At 39.7% G+C, this 14,014-nt stretch overlaps 1 protein-coding gene across 1 annotated transcript in view; it reads left to right on the top strand.

The window, feature by feature from the left end:
- Positions 1 to 14,014, top strand: part of LTK (leukocyte receptor tyrosine kinase) — a 90,766-nt gene that overhangs the window by 29,030 nt on the left and 47,722 nt on the right. The window contains exons 2-3 of the mRNA XM_056493084.1: positions 9,839 to 9,952; positions 13,625 to 13,780. Of these exons, the coding sequence (XP_056349059.1) occupies positions 9,839 to 9,952; positions 13,625 to 13,780 (270 nt within the window). The remainder of the gene's footprint in view (positions 1 to 9,838; positions 9,953 to 13,624; positions 13,781 to 14,014) is intronic.

Raw genomic sequence — 14,014 nt, 5'->3', positions numbered from 1 at the left:
AATTAGTGCATATGAATATACCTCTGTGTGTGAAGGCAGAGTGCACAATTGTGCATGAACTTCTTCAAGGTAAAACAATTGAGAAGCATTTGGCATGCAGTTTCTGCATGGGGCTTTGACTATTAACATGGGAAGCAGCCAGGAGCATGCAGGTTTTTAGGCATTTCTCTTCTGTCCTCAGTATCCTCTCAGTGTTGCAGAATTCACTGGCAGCCACATGCTTTTCAGCTGTGAGTGGATTTTAGTGAGTTTTAATGAAACCAGGAGATGATGTTGTTTCTGATACAAAGTGAATGGAATTATCTGCTATGTACGAATTCATTTCTGATCTTTTAATAATCTCCAAACAGATTCATCAGAAGTTGAATGTTGGAGAAAAGCTTGTGGGTTTTTTTGACCAAAAGACCTGGAGAAGGAAATTAGTGTTGGCTGTGCTTGTCCAGGTGAACCAGAAGAGCTGATAAGGCAACAGGAACCAAGTCTTTGCATCCCACTTTTCCTTTGTTTTGATAAAAGCACTTTCCCCATGAGGTTGATCCCATCATCTGTATTATTCCACACGGTGGCTCAGAGCATTAAAAACAGGATGGGATTGGAGGGCCTCTCCTTGAGTATTGTCTTCTCAACAATGCTGTACCTTGAGAGCCTCTCTTCCTGTCTGGGAAGAGTTACCAGACAAAGGAATGTATAAAAAACCAATCTGATTTTATGATATATGGGCATCCTTGTAGCTGTCCTGCAGTGCCGTGCAAGGGTTAAGTAGGCAAAGGGGAATCCTTAGATGGTGAAGAGCTGTTTGACATTTATCCTTGTGTCAAAAGTAGATCAAGGAGAAGAAGTGCAGGAAATGTGTCTTTGTGCTTGGATAGCCTGTGTGAGCAAAGCAGCCCCTGAGGGGTTCTTAAAGCAGTGCACACATTTCAAACATTCCTAAGGCTCTTACCAGTAAAGCAAGGGTGGAAAGGGACATTGAGTAATCTCAAAGATCAGTGGAGCTCAAGAAGAGATAAAAGTCACTTTTGTCCTCTCCACTTATGTTATGTGAAATCAAATAATTGAAAATAATTTTAATTTTACTAAATTTAATTCCACAGGATCAATTTCACATTCATTATAATAATTTAATCAAGACCTGCATCTGAAAATTATATTTCTTTCACTTTCTTGCTGGCACACAATTCCTCTTTTTCTGTGAAGTGTTGCAGTGCTGTTACATGAAGTTGAAGGGTGGGAAGACAGAGCTCCTGCTACAGGCTACAAAATGCAGAGGCATCCTGAAGCTGGCATCTGAGCATCTCCTGAAGGACAGATGCCCAGCAATTAGGTATCCCATTTCTCTCTCACCTAATTTTGCTGGTTACTCTGGGCAACTTTCAGAATTTTTTTTTTTTTCTTCTTAGCAAATGAGTTTGCTAAAAACTGGATATTCTCTTTCATGGGAAACTGATTTTAGAAATCTTTTTTCATTTCTAATCATGATAAAGACTCAAAATTTTACAATTTTTCACAAAGCAAATTGTTCCAAATTCATGCTTTGACTTTATCAAAATTAGTCATTCAGTATGGCAAACATCCTGTTTTGAGAACATAAAAGTATTTTCCTTTAGCTAGGTGTTACATAATTTCACTGTATTAATGTTAAAAACCTTAAACTCAGAGCAGCTGACAGAGTGAAGATGACATGTTTGATGTATGGTGCACATAATCAAAATTATTGAATATTTTATGTGATTATTTGGAAGATACTAGTATTTCCTAGTTAGTAATTGAGCTGGTATTTCCATACAAACACATGCCATGAGAAAATGGCCAGAGCTTTTTACTGTCACCAACAGATAGTGAGGCTTCAGGTAACCTTGTGAGGGATCCCATCCCTTCTGCTTTTGTCTCTGAATCCACAGGCTTCACATCTTCCTTCACCTTCCCTTCACTGCCTGCCACACCTGCATGTGTGAATTCACACACACCTCCTTTTAAGCTGCAGCTGAAAAACCCTGTGAGTGCTGTTCTAAAGGAATAAACCAATTGCATTTCTTCCTCTACATTTATGTGCAAGAGCACATCAGTTTGGAAGTGCTGCTCCCTTGGAAGGCAAAATGCATTTCCATCATGTATTCTTGGTTCTTTGTAGCTGCTTGAAATCCTTCATTAAAAATTGGACATATTCCCTTAAATTTTATTCATTTCAGAGTAATAGAACAAATACAAGTCAGTCATCCAAGTTACATTCCCTCTGGGAGGATGGTTCTTTGGCAATTTGTTGTAAAATGGGTGTCTTAGGGTGCAATTTATTATCTCTTTTCTCAAATGGCAAAGCCAAATTGAAAGGCTTGAGTTCTTCCTCCCTCCCCAGCTTGTTGTCCACCTGATTTTGGCAATAGACAGTATGATTTGATGGGAACAAGACTGAAAATATTGAAAAGTTAATCTAAAACATTTATCCAATGAGAAAGGAAAATTTTCTTTAAGAATGGATGGTATTTTTATGGCAGAAAAATGAAAAAGTATTTTGAGGTTTGAAAAGGGAAGAAAAGTTATCGAAGAATCAAAGAATTTAACTTTTTAGGTTCATTTAACCCTTTTGATTTTTTTCTTTTTACTTTTCTTCTTTTTCCTGCTTCTGTTCTTGGTCAGTTTTCAAGAATCCAGGAAGGTCCTTATTCTTCATGGGTAAAACACAGTTATGCATCTCTTAAATTACTAAATTTTTCCCCCCCCCCCCCCATTAATGTGAGTGGAGGAGGAAGGGAGGAAAAGGTACCAGATTAAGAGTTCAGGATGGGGAATCTCTGAGACAGGTGTGCCTTTTACATGATGTCATCCCAGCAATGTTCAACTTTCAGATGCAAGTCTGTGGTCAGGCAATGGAATCCTACCAGGAAGAACAAGAGCTGATTGCCAGTGGAGCTGTAGGTCACAGGGACAAATAATCCCTCTTTTTCAGAACTGACATTGATACATGTGATAGCTGTCAGGATCAAGTCTGTACACAGGTAGCAGGAGTGCAGTAGGTACCTCTTCTACCACTCACCTCAGCCTGAACAGAGGAGAAAAATAAAAAGTGGAATAGAACGGAGTTCTTCCAAACCGTACATCTCAGATGCCCTTGGCAAACCTTTGTGCCATTGTGCAGCATATGATTGACTCTGGGCAGCCTAAAAAGAGGTGAGACAGTGCAAAACCCAGCCCTCATAACCTGTGAGTAATGAACAGTTAGTATTATAAAAATAGATATATGAGTATTGAGCAGCTCGGCTATAAAAAGAGAAATCTTTCCAAGTTAATGTGGCAATATGTGCACACATAAGTATGTGCATGTGTACAACACACAACCAGCAGGATGAAGGATTTCAAGAAGTGGTTTTGGCATCCTATTTCTCAATAGTAATTAAAATAGTAATTCAGATCTATTTCAGTAGGTGTAGATGTACACTGAAAACTGAATAATTAGCAAGTTGCTATTCAAAGGCAATATGCCAAGCTAGGGAAATAGTATTGAGAGAAGAGCCCAGAAACTTCACCTTGCAACCTATTCAACAGGTGAGGTAAAATATAGATGTGAGAAAAGTACAGGTGGCATGGGCAAAACATTTTCTGGGTGAGCTCTGTCTAGTAGCTGAAGCACAGGGGTGGAGACCTGCAATGTACTGTGCTTAGTGCCAGAGCTTCACAAGCGTTTGCTTTTGAAGGGAGACAGTGATTTTTGATGCATGAAGGGATGGGGATGCACTCTACAAAGCATTGGGGAGAATAAAGAGTGGTTGCACAAAATGATTCAGGAAACAGCCCTATCCAGGGAAGGAACTGGCCACTGAGTGACTGAATAAAGAAAGTGAGGAAATGTGAGACAAAGCAGCATTCTGTGCATCTAGGGGCAGCCAGGAAGCAGCTTGCTGTGAGCAACAGGAGAGGGGACTGTAGGAATTCTGTACAACTGTACATGTCTAGTCATTCAGTATGTCATGGAAACTGCAAATGATCTTTGGCAATCCAAGTGAACACTGTAACTTACTGGTTGTGAAAATCCCTTTGGGCTGATCCATTACCACCCTTCAAGGAAGATTCTTGTCAGCAGGTGGGCAAGGAGATGGCATTCTGTCTCTTGTGGATAGGATGCCAACAGGGATTGCAGTATCTGAGAAGGTTCTCTGGAGTAAACATCTACCAACACAGCTACAAAAATCAGTCCATATCATAAATGACTGGGTTTAGTTTTGCAGAACATAACTAATTTTTAGAAATTTTGTGGTGGTGCTGAAGAAGGATGAACAAGGTATGTTCTGAGGTACCACTCATGTTCTGCATATAAAGCAGGAAGGAAGTTAGAAACCAACAAACTAAATGAAAGTCTGTAAGTATTCTTCTAGCCAGATAAGTTGTATGAGACTTGGGTCAATGAAATGCATGTCTGTGTTCTCCAGTGAGGAGAGACTGTGCAGTTTGACTGGCCTCCAGCTCTCTGGGGAGGAAGCAATCTTCCAGACTTGTTAGGACATGCTTTTTCACATGGTGTTAAATTAGCAGCCAAGGGAAATTATAGAAAAGCAAAAATAAAAAACCACTTGCTTAGCAGAGAGGCAAGATATGGAGAATAAAATCAAACAAGACCCCAAGGACTGAGAGAGGAGTTGACTAGCTGCCTGTGACCAGCAGGATGAGGCTGGCTAATAACCAAGTGGCACTGAAATGCAATTACTGACTTCTAAACCTACAGTGCTGATAAACTGTAATTTCTCTGCCTAGGAGGGAGAACTCCTGTGGCTGAAATCAAAGGGCAGAAGTAAGTTTGAAACAGAGTTGCATAGCTAAAACGACATTGCCTCTTTCCCAAGCCATTGAACAAAATTATCTTGAAGGTCAATTAATACCTAAAATAAATGTCAATGGGGTTGCTGATGACTGCTATACACTGTCAAATCCAACTAAAGATCTGGATGAGATAGTGACCAGCATGTTGTGTGTAAGGAGAGGGAATAAAAGTCTTTTTTCCCCTGTGTATTTGTATGTGAAGCTTTCATCAAAAGTGGCATGTTGGAGGTTTCATTCTGCTGGCATGGGAGCATATTTGCAGATATTGAATAGATGACAGTATCAGAATGAAAACTCCCCTGTCACTTGTTAGGGCAATATCTTGGATCCATTCTCAGAAGATAAAGAATTGAGATAAAAATTGAGCTCAGAACAAAACCTGGATGTTCCACAAGTGGAAGTGTTTGTGGCTTGAGTACGCCTTTCTTGGAAATAGAATAAAAATCTGAAGTGGTCTGATATGTACTTCAGCTGAGATACTCAAATAAATGGACTTCTGTGCCTAAATAGCATCTGAAAGTGCTATAACTTTGTAGCTCCAGAAGAGGTAAATCTCTCAGAATTTAAAATAGTGCCAAAGGAGTTGAAAGAAAGTTCATGGACAGAAAGATTCAGATAATAATTGAGTTGCTTGTGTAAACAGTTAGAAATCTACAGGCCTGTAGCTGACGGGGGGGCTGTACTGTTATAAAAAAAAATAAGGAAAATACTACATTGCTTGCACTAAAAGGAAGTTGAAAAGTTGAAAGTTTATCTATGGATGAATATAGCAAAAAAAAAATTAAGAAGAAATCAGCAGAAAGTCTAAGGAAATTTTCCAAGTGCACTAGTAGCAAAAATATTTTAGCAATTATATGAATCTTCATAAATGTGTGTGGTAGGTTTGTCAATAGAGACAAAAAGAAAAAATATTCAGTAAATAGTAGTATTCTAGGAAAAAATCCAAAAAATTGACTTTTTACTATCACATTGAAATAATGCAATGGCTGTCTTAACAACCAAAAAATACTGTGAAAAAAACCTGTTGTTAAAATGCCTACTTTGTAAAGCAACTGGTTGAGACAGCTTGCATTCAAGAATTTTGAAAGAACTAGTTAAGGAACTTTGAAAGACATCTGTGTGTTGATATTTTCAGTAAGTGTATCAGGATACTGAGGAAATTCTGCAGAACTGGAAGAAAGTTAATGCTGCATTAGTGTTTAAAAAGGGTAAATGAAGTAAGCTGGATGATAATACTTAATTACTCTTCTCTACCCCTGCTATGTGAAACTGCTTGATGGTATGAACATTGCTGCCATACATCACTCTGATTAAAAATACCAGAGTATTTTATATAGCATCAAGCAGCTAGAAAAGGGTTTATAATTGCTTCTTAATCTAAAGGGTTTATTTGAAAAGGTATCTTGTTGCAGTGTCAGTTTGTCAAATGAGTTTACCAGTGTGACAAAAGTCTTCTAGGACATTTTACCTTCAGTCACACTCCTGAATTGATAACTCTACATGTGTTCTGAAGTGAATGCCTGGTGCAAATTGCTGTGCCACGTTTTGGTTTAAAATGCAAATGTGAACAGGGATCATTGTCAATTAGCTCTACCTGTCAGCTTCCTGTAAATTTATGCTCTGGTAGGTAAATGTTCTATTTAGGAGTTCAGGAATAAGTCAGGAGAAAACATTAAAATTGTACTGATGATCTGGTGGTAACTTACAGATTAAGGTAGGGAAAAAAAGTCAGAGTTCAACTCACCAATGGAAATAGGCATCTAAAAGGGAGCTAATGCAATGGAGGGTGGGAATACATGTCCTGAAAGGAAATATATCACAGAGACACTTGATGTCATGGTAGACAGTTGACTAAAGTAATTTATTTTGGGCCAAAATGAGACTTGTGCATGGATTAACAGGGAGACCTCAGGAGAGAGAAAGAATGGCCATTCTGCATAGCATGGCATTAGTGTGCACTGATGTCTGCCTTTCTGCCTTTTTTCACTGAAAAATGGAGAGAGGTCTAAAAGATCCTGAACTAGCACCTTGTAAGCCTTGGAAAAATTGTATTTTGCTGTGTTGCTCCCCTTTTGACCATTACCTGCAATCTGTCCAGAAGGAGTACAACAAGAGTGATGAAGTAAGCAAGGACTTGGGGTTGAACCAAATAATGAGCAAAGGATAAGAGAGTTTAATAGCAAGCAGCAGGAGATCTCATTGATATTTTCAAAGAGCAAGGTTAATAGCTTAAGACTGTAAATACTCATGAATGAGAGAGGTTATTTATTGAGCTGAAAGTGGAAGGTTTAGGATCATTGAAAAGTACTTGAATAGGTAGCAGAAAAAGTCTTCTTTAGGCTTAGTGTGACTTCCTGACAGAGCTGTTAGTCTATACATTAATCTTCTCAGAGAAACAGTGAGAAATATTGAATTGCTATTTTTGATATTAGGAGAATACCACTAGAAAGTGCTCTAAAGGAAATTCCTGCTTTGTCAGAAAGATGTCTTGGCTGATCTGAAATTGATTTCTCATCAGGAGTTCTAGAAGTATTTTCTGTAATTTTCTTCTCTTCTGCAAGGTAGCAACAGGATTCAGGAGTAAAATCACCCCTGTGGGTATCTTAATGTTTTGGGGGTTTTTTTTCAGTAAGATAGTGAAAGAAATGGAATTGCCTTCTCAGTGCCAGAGGTGTCTTATTTTACTGAAAAAGAGATGGAGTTGTGCTGTGCTGTTTAAAGATCCCATCTTTTTCCTGTGACAGTTGAATATGTTACACTGCTCCTTCCTGATCATTTTATGTTCTTTAGTTACAGACTTATTGTAAAATCATTAATCTCCTTCCTCTCCATCTTATATTTCTTTTCACTTAAACAATTAACTGATCAAGATATCATGGAGGTGAAAAGTAATAGTCATTCTTTTTTTTTTTTTTTTTCATGCTGATATTTATGTAATACAAAAATTGCATGCAAATATGTGTGAGAGGACATGATGTGGGATTATCAGAAGTGTCTCTGGATTATCAGAAGCATCTCAATGACTATGTGCACTAGATTTTTGATTAAATTGAAGAAGTTGAATAAATGAGAAAGAAAAGCAATTGTGATGTGAAGTAAGAGCATAATCTGGACTAAAGGCTGCTACTGTGAATCCTCTTCTGCTCTGCCATAGCCAGAAATTCTTTCCTCTGATGAAATGAATGAATGGGGACCTATTTCTGTGGGTGCATATGAACAAATTCCTTATCCATCACTGAGTCTAGGGTCTTCTGTCCAAGTACACAGGTCAGTGACCTCAGCTGTTATGACTGCCCTTCCTTCTCTCAGATGTCCAGTTAGGTAAGTGGCATCTTCCCAGGATAAGTGAATACATTAGAATGAATTCTTAAAGTTTTTTGCCAAAAGTTGAGTATGGTGTTACTGTTTTTTTGTATCTTATTTGTCTCAGCCACCACCAATGGCAATGGAGGTATTTTCCACACTGAGAGAGTAAATTCATGTTTCAAGTAGCTTAGGGCACCATTGCTGGTAGCCTGCCACTGGATCTTGTGTTCATGAAAAGCAAGAGGAACATCCCAAAGGTGTTTGTAGGGGATGCAGGCGGGGTGTGACTGCATCAAACACTTTGTGTAAGTTTTAATTGTGTCAGGAGAAATGTCTCTAGCAGAACTTCTCCTATGACTGTGCTGTGTTTGTGGGTCCCACCATACTCAGGCTATTTCCAAAGCATACAAGCAGCTTGGAGTGTGTGAGGAGACGAGTGGGTGGAACAGACTTCACAGAAAACCCTGGGGGAAGTAAATACTGAAGCTGCAGCAGTGCTGAGCAAAGACTGGGAGATAGAGAACTGAGCAGTATCTCAAAAGACACAGAGCATAAGTTGGGAGGAGCAGACTTCAGTTGTTAAAGGCCTTTACATAGCAGAATTTCTTTTAATATAATGAAATAGATTTGTTTGCAGTATATGATATATGGATTTTTCATAAGGCAGCACTTTCATAAGGCTGGCTAAATTTTGGCCACTTAATTCCCATTCTTTTTGAGGATTTCATCCTATTATTGAAGATGCCTTGCTTATCAGAGGAGTACCTATGTCTTATATACAGTGCAAAATCAACTTTTCCAATATTACTATAACCAAATATTTGGAAACAGAGGCAGGAAAAAAATATAGTGTTTGACAATCAATCTGTGGAGACCCCAAATCTGTCATCAGTATACAGCATGTGTCTGCTGCAGCATGATGCTGTTCTCTTCTAAAATTACACTTCCTTGGAACCCCTTGAATGACTGTCTTTACTAACATAATAAAAGATGGAAGGATGTAGCATTTTCATGTTATAAAACATTTCACAGCATTTTACTCATTGTGTGATACATTGTCATATATACTAAAATGAAAATTGTTATAGTAATTCAATATCAGACCAGATATTGCTGAAAAACTATATGCAATAGTGAGTGAAAAGTATGAACAAATGTTCAAGTTTGAGGGGTTTTTCTTTTTATAGATACTGATGCAAGTTTGTGTAATATTATTGTTCAAATTAGCTCTGCTGAAAATACCTTAGATGTTGTCAATGGCATGTCTGTATATCCTTTTCTCAACTGCAATTCATGTGAATAAAATTCCTGTCTCCTCTGACCCGATTTGATGTTTTTATATTGCTGAGCTCATAAGCCAAATGGCCAAGGTTTGAAAGCAATTCCTTTTGCATCTTGTGCCTGTGAACACCTTTTGACAGCAAATATGTTTGTTTTTGCCAACTTGTTTATGACTTCTAGAAAAGACCAGGGATAATCTTAGACACAAACTACTGCATGCTTAGTTGGGGACTTGTGTATTTTCACGTGCACAGGTTAAATAAACAAAACAGCTCTTGTTGGTATGAATTGAGACACCAGGATGGCACTGCACCAATGCATTGTGACAAAGGTGAGAGTGATGTAGCAGGGCATTGTTATATGTGTGCTCATGCTTTATAATATGGCAGCAGAGTTTTGTATAGCAACATCAAACATATCCCTTCTTTTTATTTTGTTATAGCTGTTGTCTCCTGCTCTGGATCACATGAAGAAAACTCTTCTTCACCAAATCCAACTCAGAAGCTCTCCCTGACGAAAAATAAGATGATTTCATTGCATCAGCCTTCTAAATCAGGTACCACAAGTCCTCTTCCTTACACCCTCCTTATTTCTCCCTCAGAATCTGGGTGTAAGATAGATGCTGGCAGTCACTAGCACCTCTTACCAGAAAGCTGTGACACTGTGTTTCTGCCTGGAACTGGAGCAATGACTCAGAAAGGCCAGTATAAACTTAAGGGAATGCCTTATTCTGCATTAAACAACTACAACAAAAAAATCCCAAAGCCAAAACATGACAAGCAAACCAAACCACAAAGAACCCCAAACAACCCTCCACAAAAGAAACTTACTGCCTCCCCCCTCAATAAACAAATAAAAAGCCCAAACAAATAAAGCAAATAAAAAAGCCCCAATACAGCAGGAAAAGGGAAAAGAAAGAAAAAGGAAAGAAAAATAAAATCATTTCCATCAGCACACTGAAATCCACCAGATTTGGGGTTGGGAGTTCTTGAAATAAAATAACTAATTAGTGGAGCTGCTTTCCCACTACTATAGAACAAACTATCTTTTTTGATACCGAATTAAGCTTTTTTTCCAAATGGAACTTTATTTTCAAGGCATTGTGAAACCAAGTGACCAGTGAGGTTTATTAACATGTGTTCACTGCCTCTTGTCCTGTCAGTGGACACTACTGAGAATTCCTAGCTTTGTCTTCCTTCCCTCCCACCAAAGTGTTTGTACACATTGATAAAATCCCCCTGGCCATACTCTTCTACAGACTGAACAGCCCCAGCTCTGCCAGCCAGTTCATCCTTTCCAACCCCAGCCTCTCCTCTTATGGAAGATGCTCCAGCCCCTCCCTCGTCTTTGTGGAGCTGGAATTGCTCCTGCAGGTCTCTTGCACTGAGGAGCCCAGAGCTGAGCACAGAACTCCAGCTGAGGTCTCACCAGTGCTGAAGAGAGAGCAAGCATCACTCTCTTGACCTGCTGGCCTTGCTGTTCCTAGTGCAGCCCAGGAAGCTCTTGCTGCCTTTGTGGTAAGGGTGCACTGCTTGCTCACAGGCAGCTTGCTGTTCACCACGCTCCCAAAGTCTCCTTTGTGCCCTCTGGGAACTTGTTGAGGGTCCTGGTTCAGGTGGTTAATGAAGATGCTAAACAATAAAGAAAAGCCTCCTCTCAGGAGGTGGCAAGATTCCTCCTTGCCAGAGGAATGTTTCTTATAGTAACATCTTCCAGATGGAATCTAATTCTTTAAAATCCTTTCTGACATACCCTGGACTGTCCATGAGTTTTTTTGGTTCTAATCTTCTTTGGTGCATTTTTGTAATATCTTAAAATATGTCCTTTGCTGATTGTAGCAATACAGATATATTTCTCTATTATACTTTTTTCTTTTAATTTGTCATGTTTTTCCTTTTTGCTGGCTTGTACTTGAGGTTCTCCAGGTTCATAAGCAAAGCTGGATATAAAACATCTGTAATGTGGTACATAGTGGCACCAGAGGTTCCAGCTTTCAGTGCTCTCTTTCACTGTGATCACAAGTACACCCAGTTCTCTTATTCTGTGATTTGTGCTAAAAACCAGCTTATTGCTGATCCATCACAGTGCAACACATATAATCTCTTCCCAGAGGAAACACTCTTTTTTTTTTTTACTGACTGCCAGAAACTTTCCTGATCTGTTTCACACTCCTCCAGGTATTCAGGTTACTTTGGCCTCAGCTTGTGGCAGACAGTCCTTTCAAAGCCCAGAGTTGGGAATTAGGTGTTTTTCAAGGGGAAAGCTGTGTTCAGCTGTGAACCTCCTTGTCACATGAGACACACTCAAAGGACATTGGTAGAGTCCTTGCCACTGCAAACTGAGGCATTAGTAAGATTTGACAAAGTGATTTTGTCATAAACAATAGTTTAAAGTAACTGTCTATTTGAAAAGGAAATTTTTCTTTCCTGAGCTTTCACTTGGGTCTCTTTTTCTGTTATGTTCTTGTGAGAGAAATTGCTTTCTGGGTTGTACCACCAACTAAAAAAATTATCTGATAAAAATATTACTCCTACTGACAATAAGTCAATGGATACTGAGTTAACCTGTCAAACCTCAATAAATTTGAAACAGCACAGCAGGTCTGGATCAGGACTCTGCTTTGTCTCACACAGCTGTGTAGTTTCTGAGCTATTGAGATCCCTAAATCTGTTTTACTGGATCACCCAGCCATAGCCCAGAGCTGTGCACAGACATTTTTCCTGAGATCCGCCAGAGCCAGGAGAGTGGCTGGTGTCCTCATTCCTGTGTGCTGCTGGTAGCTGGCATTGCTTGCACACACACACACAATCTGCCAGCTCATCTGCTTGTGGCTTCCCTGTGGAAACAGTGGGCTGAGCACTGCCCAGGCCTTTCCTGAGCTGGATGCATTCCATGGATGGGGCTGAGAGGATATTTGGGTGGTTGGCCCAGGTGTCAGCTTGAGAGAGCAGAAAGCTCCAGGATGAGCAGGCAGAAAGAGCTGGGGAGTGTCCAGAGCAAGGGAGGAGGAGAAGTGTTTGGGTGGGAGACCAGAGCCTGTGCCAACCCAAAGGTATGTACAACTCTGTAACATCTGTGTTTATCTTACCCCTGCTCGCTGGATGTCGTTTTACAAAAATGAAGTTGGAATTTACTTTAATAATTAGGAGAAAGTCTGCTTTTGCTGTTGCATTCAAAAGATGCTTCCATTTCTCCTTTGTCTGATAGTTTAGTGGAAGTCTAGGCAATCTTCTGGAGGCTCTTATGTTTTCATTTTTGGCCCACCTGTCCAGCTATAGTTCCTTGTTATGTCCCTGACCTGAATTCTGTCCTTCCTATCTGCCTGTTCTGCTCCACAGGAATAGGACTACCAAAGAGATAAATATGTGTCATTCATGTTTGCAAGGTTTGAATACCCTCTGAACATCAGGATCCTAAATATGTATGTTTAGTCTCTTAATATTTCTTCCTTGGCCTGGGGACACTCCAGTTATTACTGTAATATTATTATTACTGCTGAAAATAAATATCATGCAAATTAATATCAGCTCTATTTGGCTCCACTCTGTGTGGGAGAGCTTTGTGCAGCTAACATCCCTTCAGGGAGTTTATATTAGATTGATGAGAGCACAGTGAATTACTTCTTGTCTGGTTTATAATATGCTGATTATGAAAAATTCTGGCCAAGATGATCTAGTGTTTTTGGTACTGTGAGCAAACTCTGGAGTCTGTTAAGAAGGTATTCTTATCCATCCTGCTAGAGGAAAGCAAAACAGTTGTTAAAAGATTTTAAAAATTATGTAAAGCTTGCATTACTCGTCTGTTTTGCTTAAGACCCTTTCAAGCTCTTTCTATTGCTAAGAGAGGGTAGCCCTTAGAATATCAGTTCTTTCTGTCTGCCAAAATGCTAAATCCATACAGTTTCAATATCCCTGTTGATATTATTGGTATTATTCTCATTTGGGGCTTTGAGTACTTGTGGTCTAGACCTTCCACTGATATAAATTCATTGTTGATACCAGTGGGAGAAATTTGACTTACATTCTGCCAAGAATTTGCAGGTTAGTTTTTCATTCTTACACGTTCCTCAACCTGCTCCAGGAGAGATTCTCTTGCTATTGCCCAAGGCAAAATTTCTTTTTTATCTTTAATTCTTCCATTTATTGGGAGATTTAACTCCCATACCCTGTACATTTGGTCACTCATGTGCCCCTTGAGACCTCACTGGAACCTTTGTTTCCCACAACAGAAGCCTCTTGTGTCATTGGCTCAAGCTGCTCCTGGGTGACATCCACAGACAGCTTTGGAAAACCAGACTGGGTGTTATCTTCCCTTGGTGTCCTGACATCCCAGGAGAGGCAGCAGATGCTTCTGGAGAGCAGTTCCTCCCATGGAGATGTTGCAGGTAGGCAGAGCTGCAGTTCCCCTGGAATGGACACCAGTTTTCACCCAGCTCTGGCTGCACCAGGAGTTAGCAGGTCCCTGAAAGTTCCACCCTGTGCAAATCCCTGGAAATTCCATCACATGCAGGTCCCTGAAAGTTCCACCATGTGCAGGTCCCTGAAAGTTCCACTATGTGCAGGTCCCTGGAAGTTCTATCCTGTGCAGGTCCCTGAAAGTTCCACTCTGTGCTGGTTTT

Source organism: Oenanthe melanoleuca, chromosome 5 (assembly GCF_029582105.1).
Source record: "Oenanthe melanoleuca isolate GR-GAL-2019-014 chromosome 5, OMel1.0, whole genome shotgun sequence".
Lineage (NCBI taxonomy): Eukaryota > Metazoa > Chordata > Aves > Passeriformes > Muscicapidae > Oenanthe > Oenanthe melanoleuca.
This window is presented reverse-complemented; position numbering and strand designations above follow the sequence as displayed.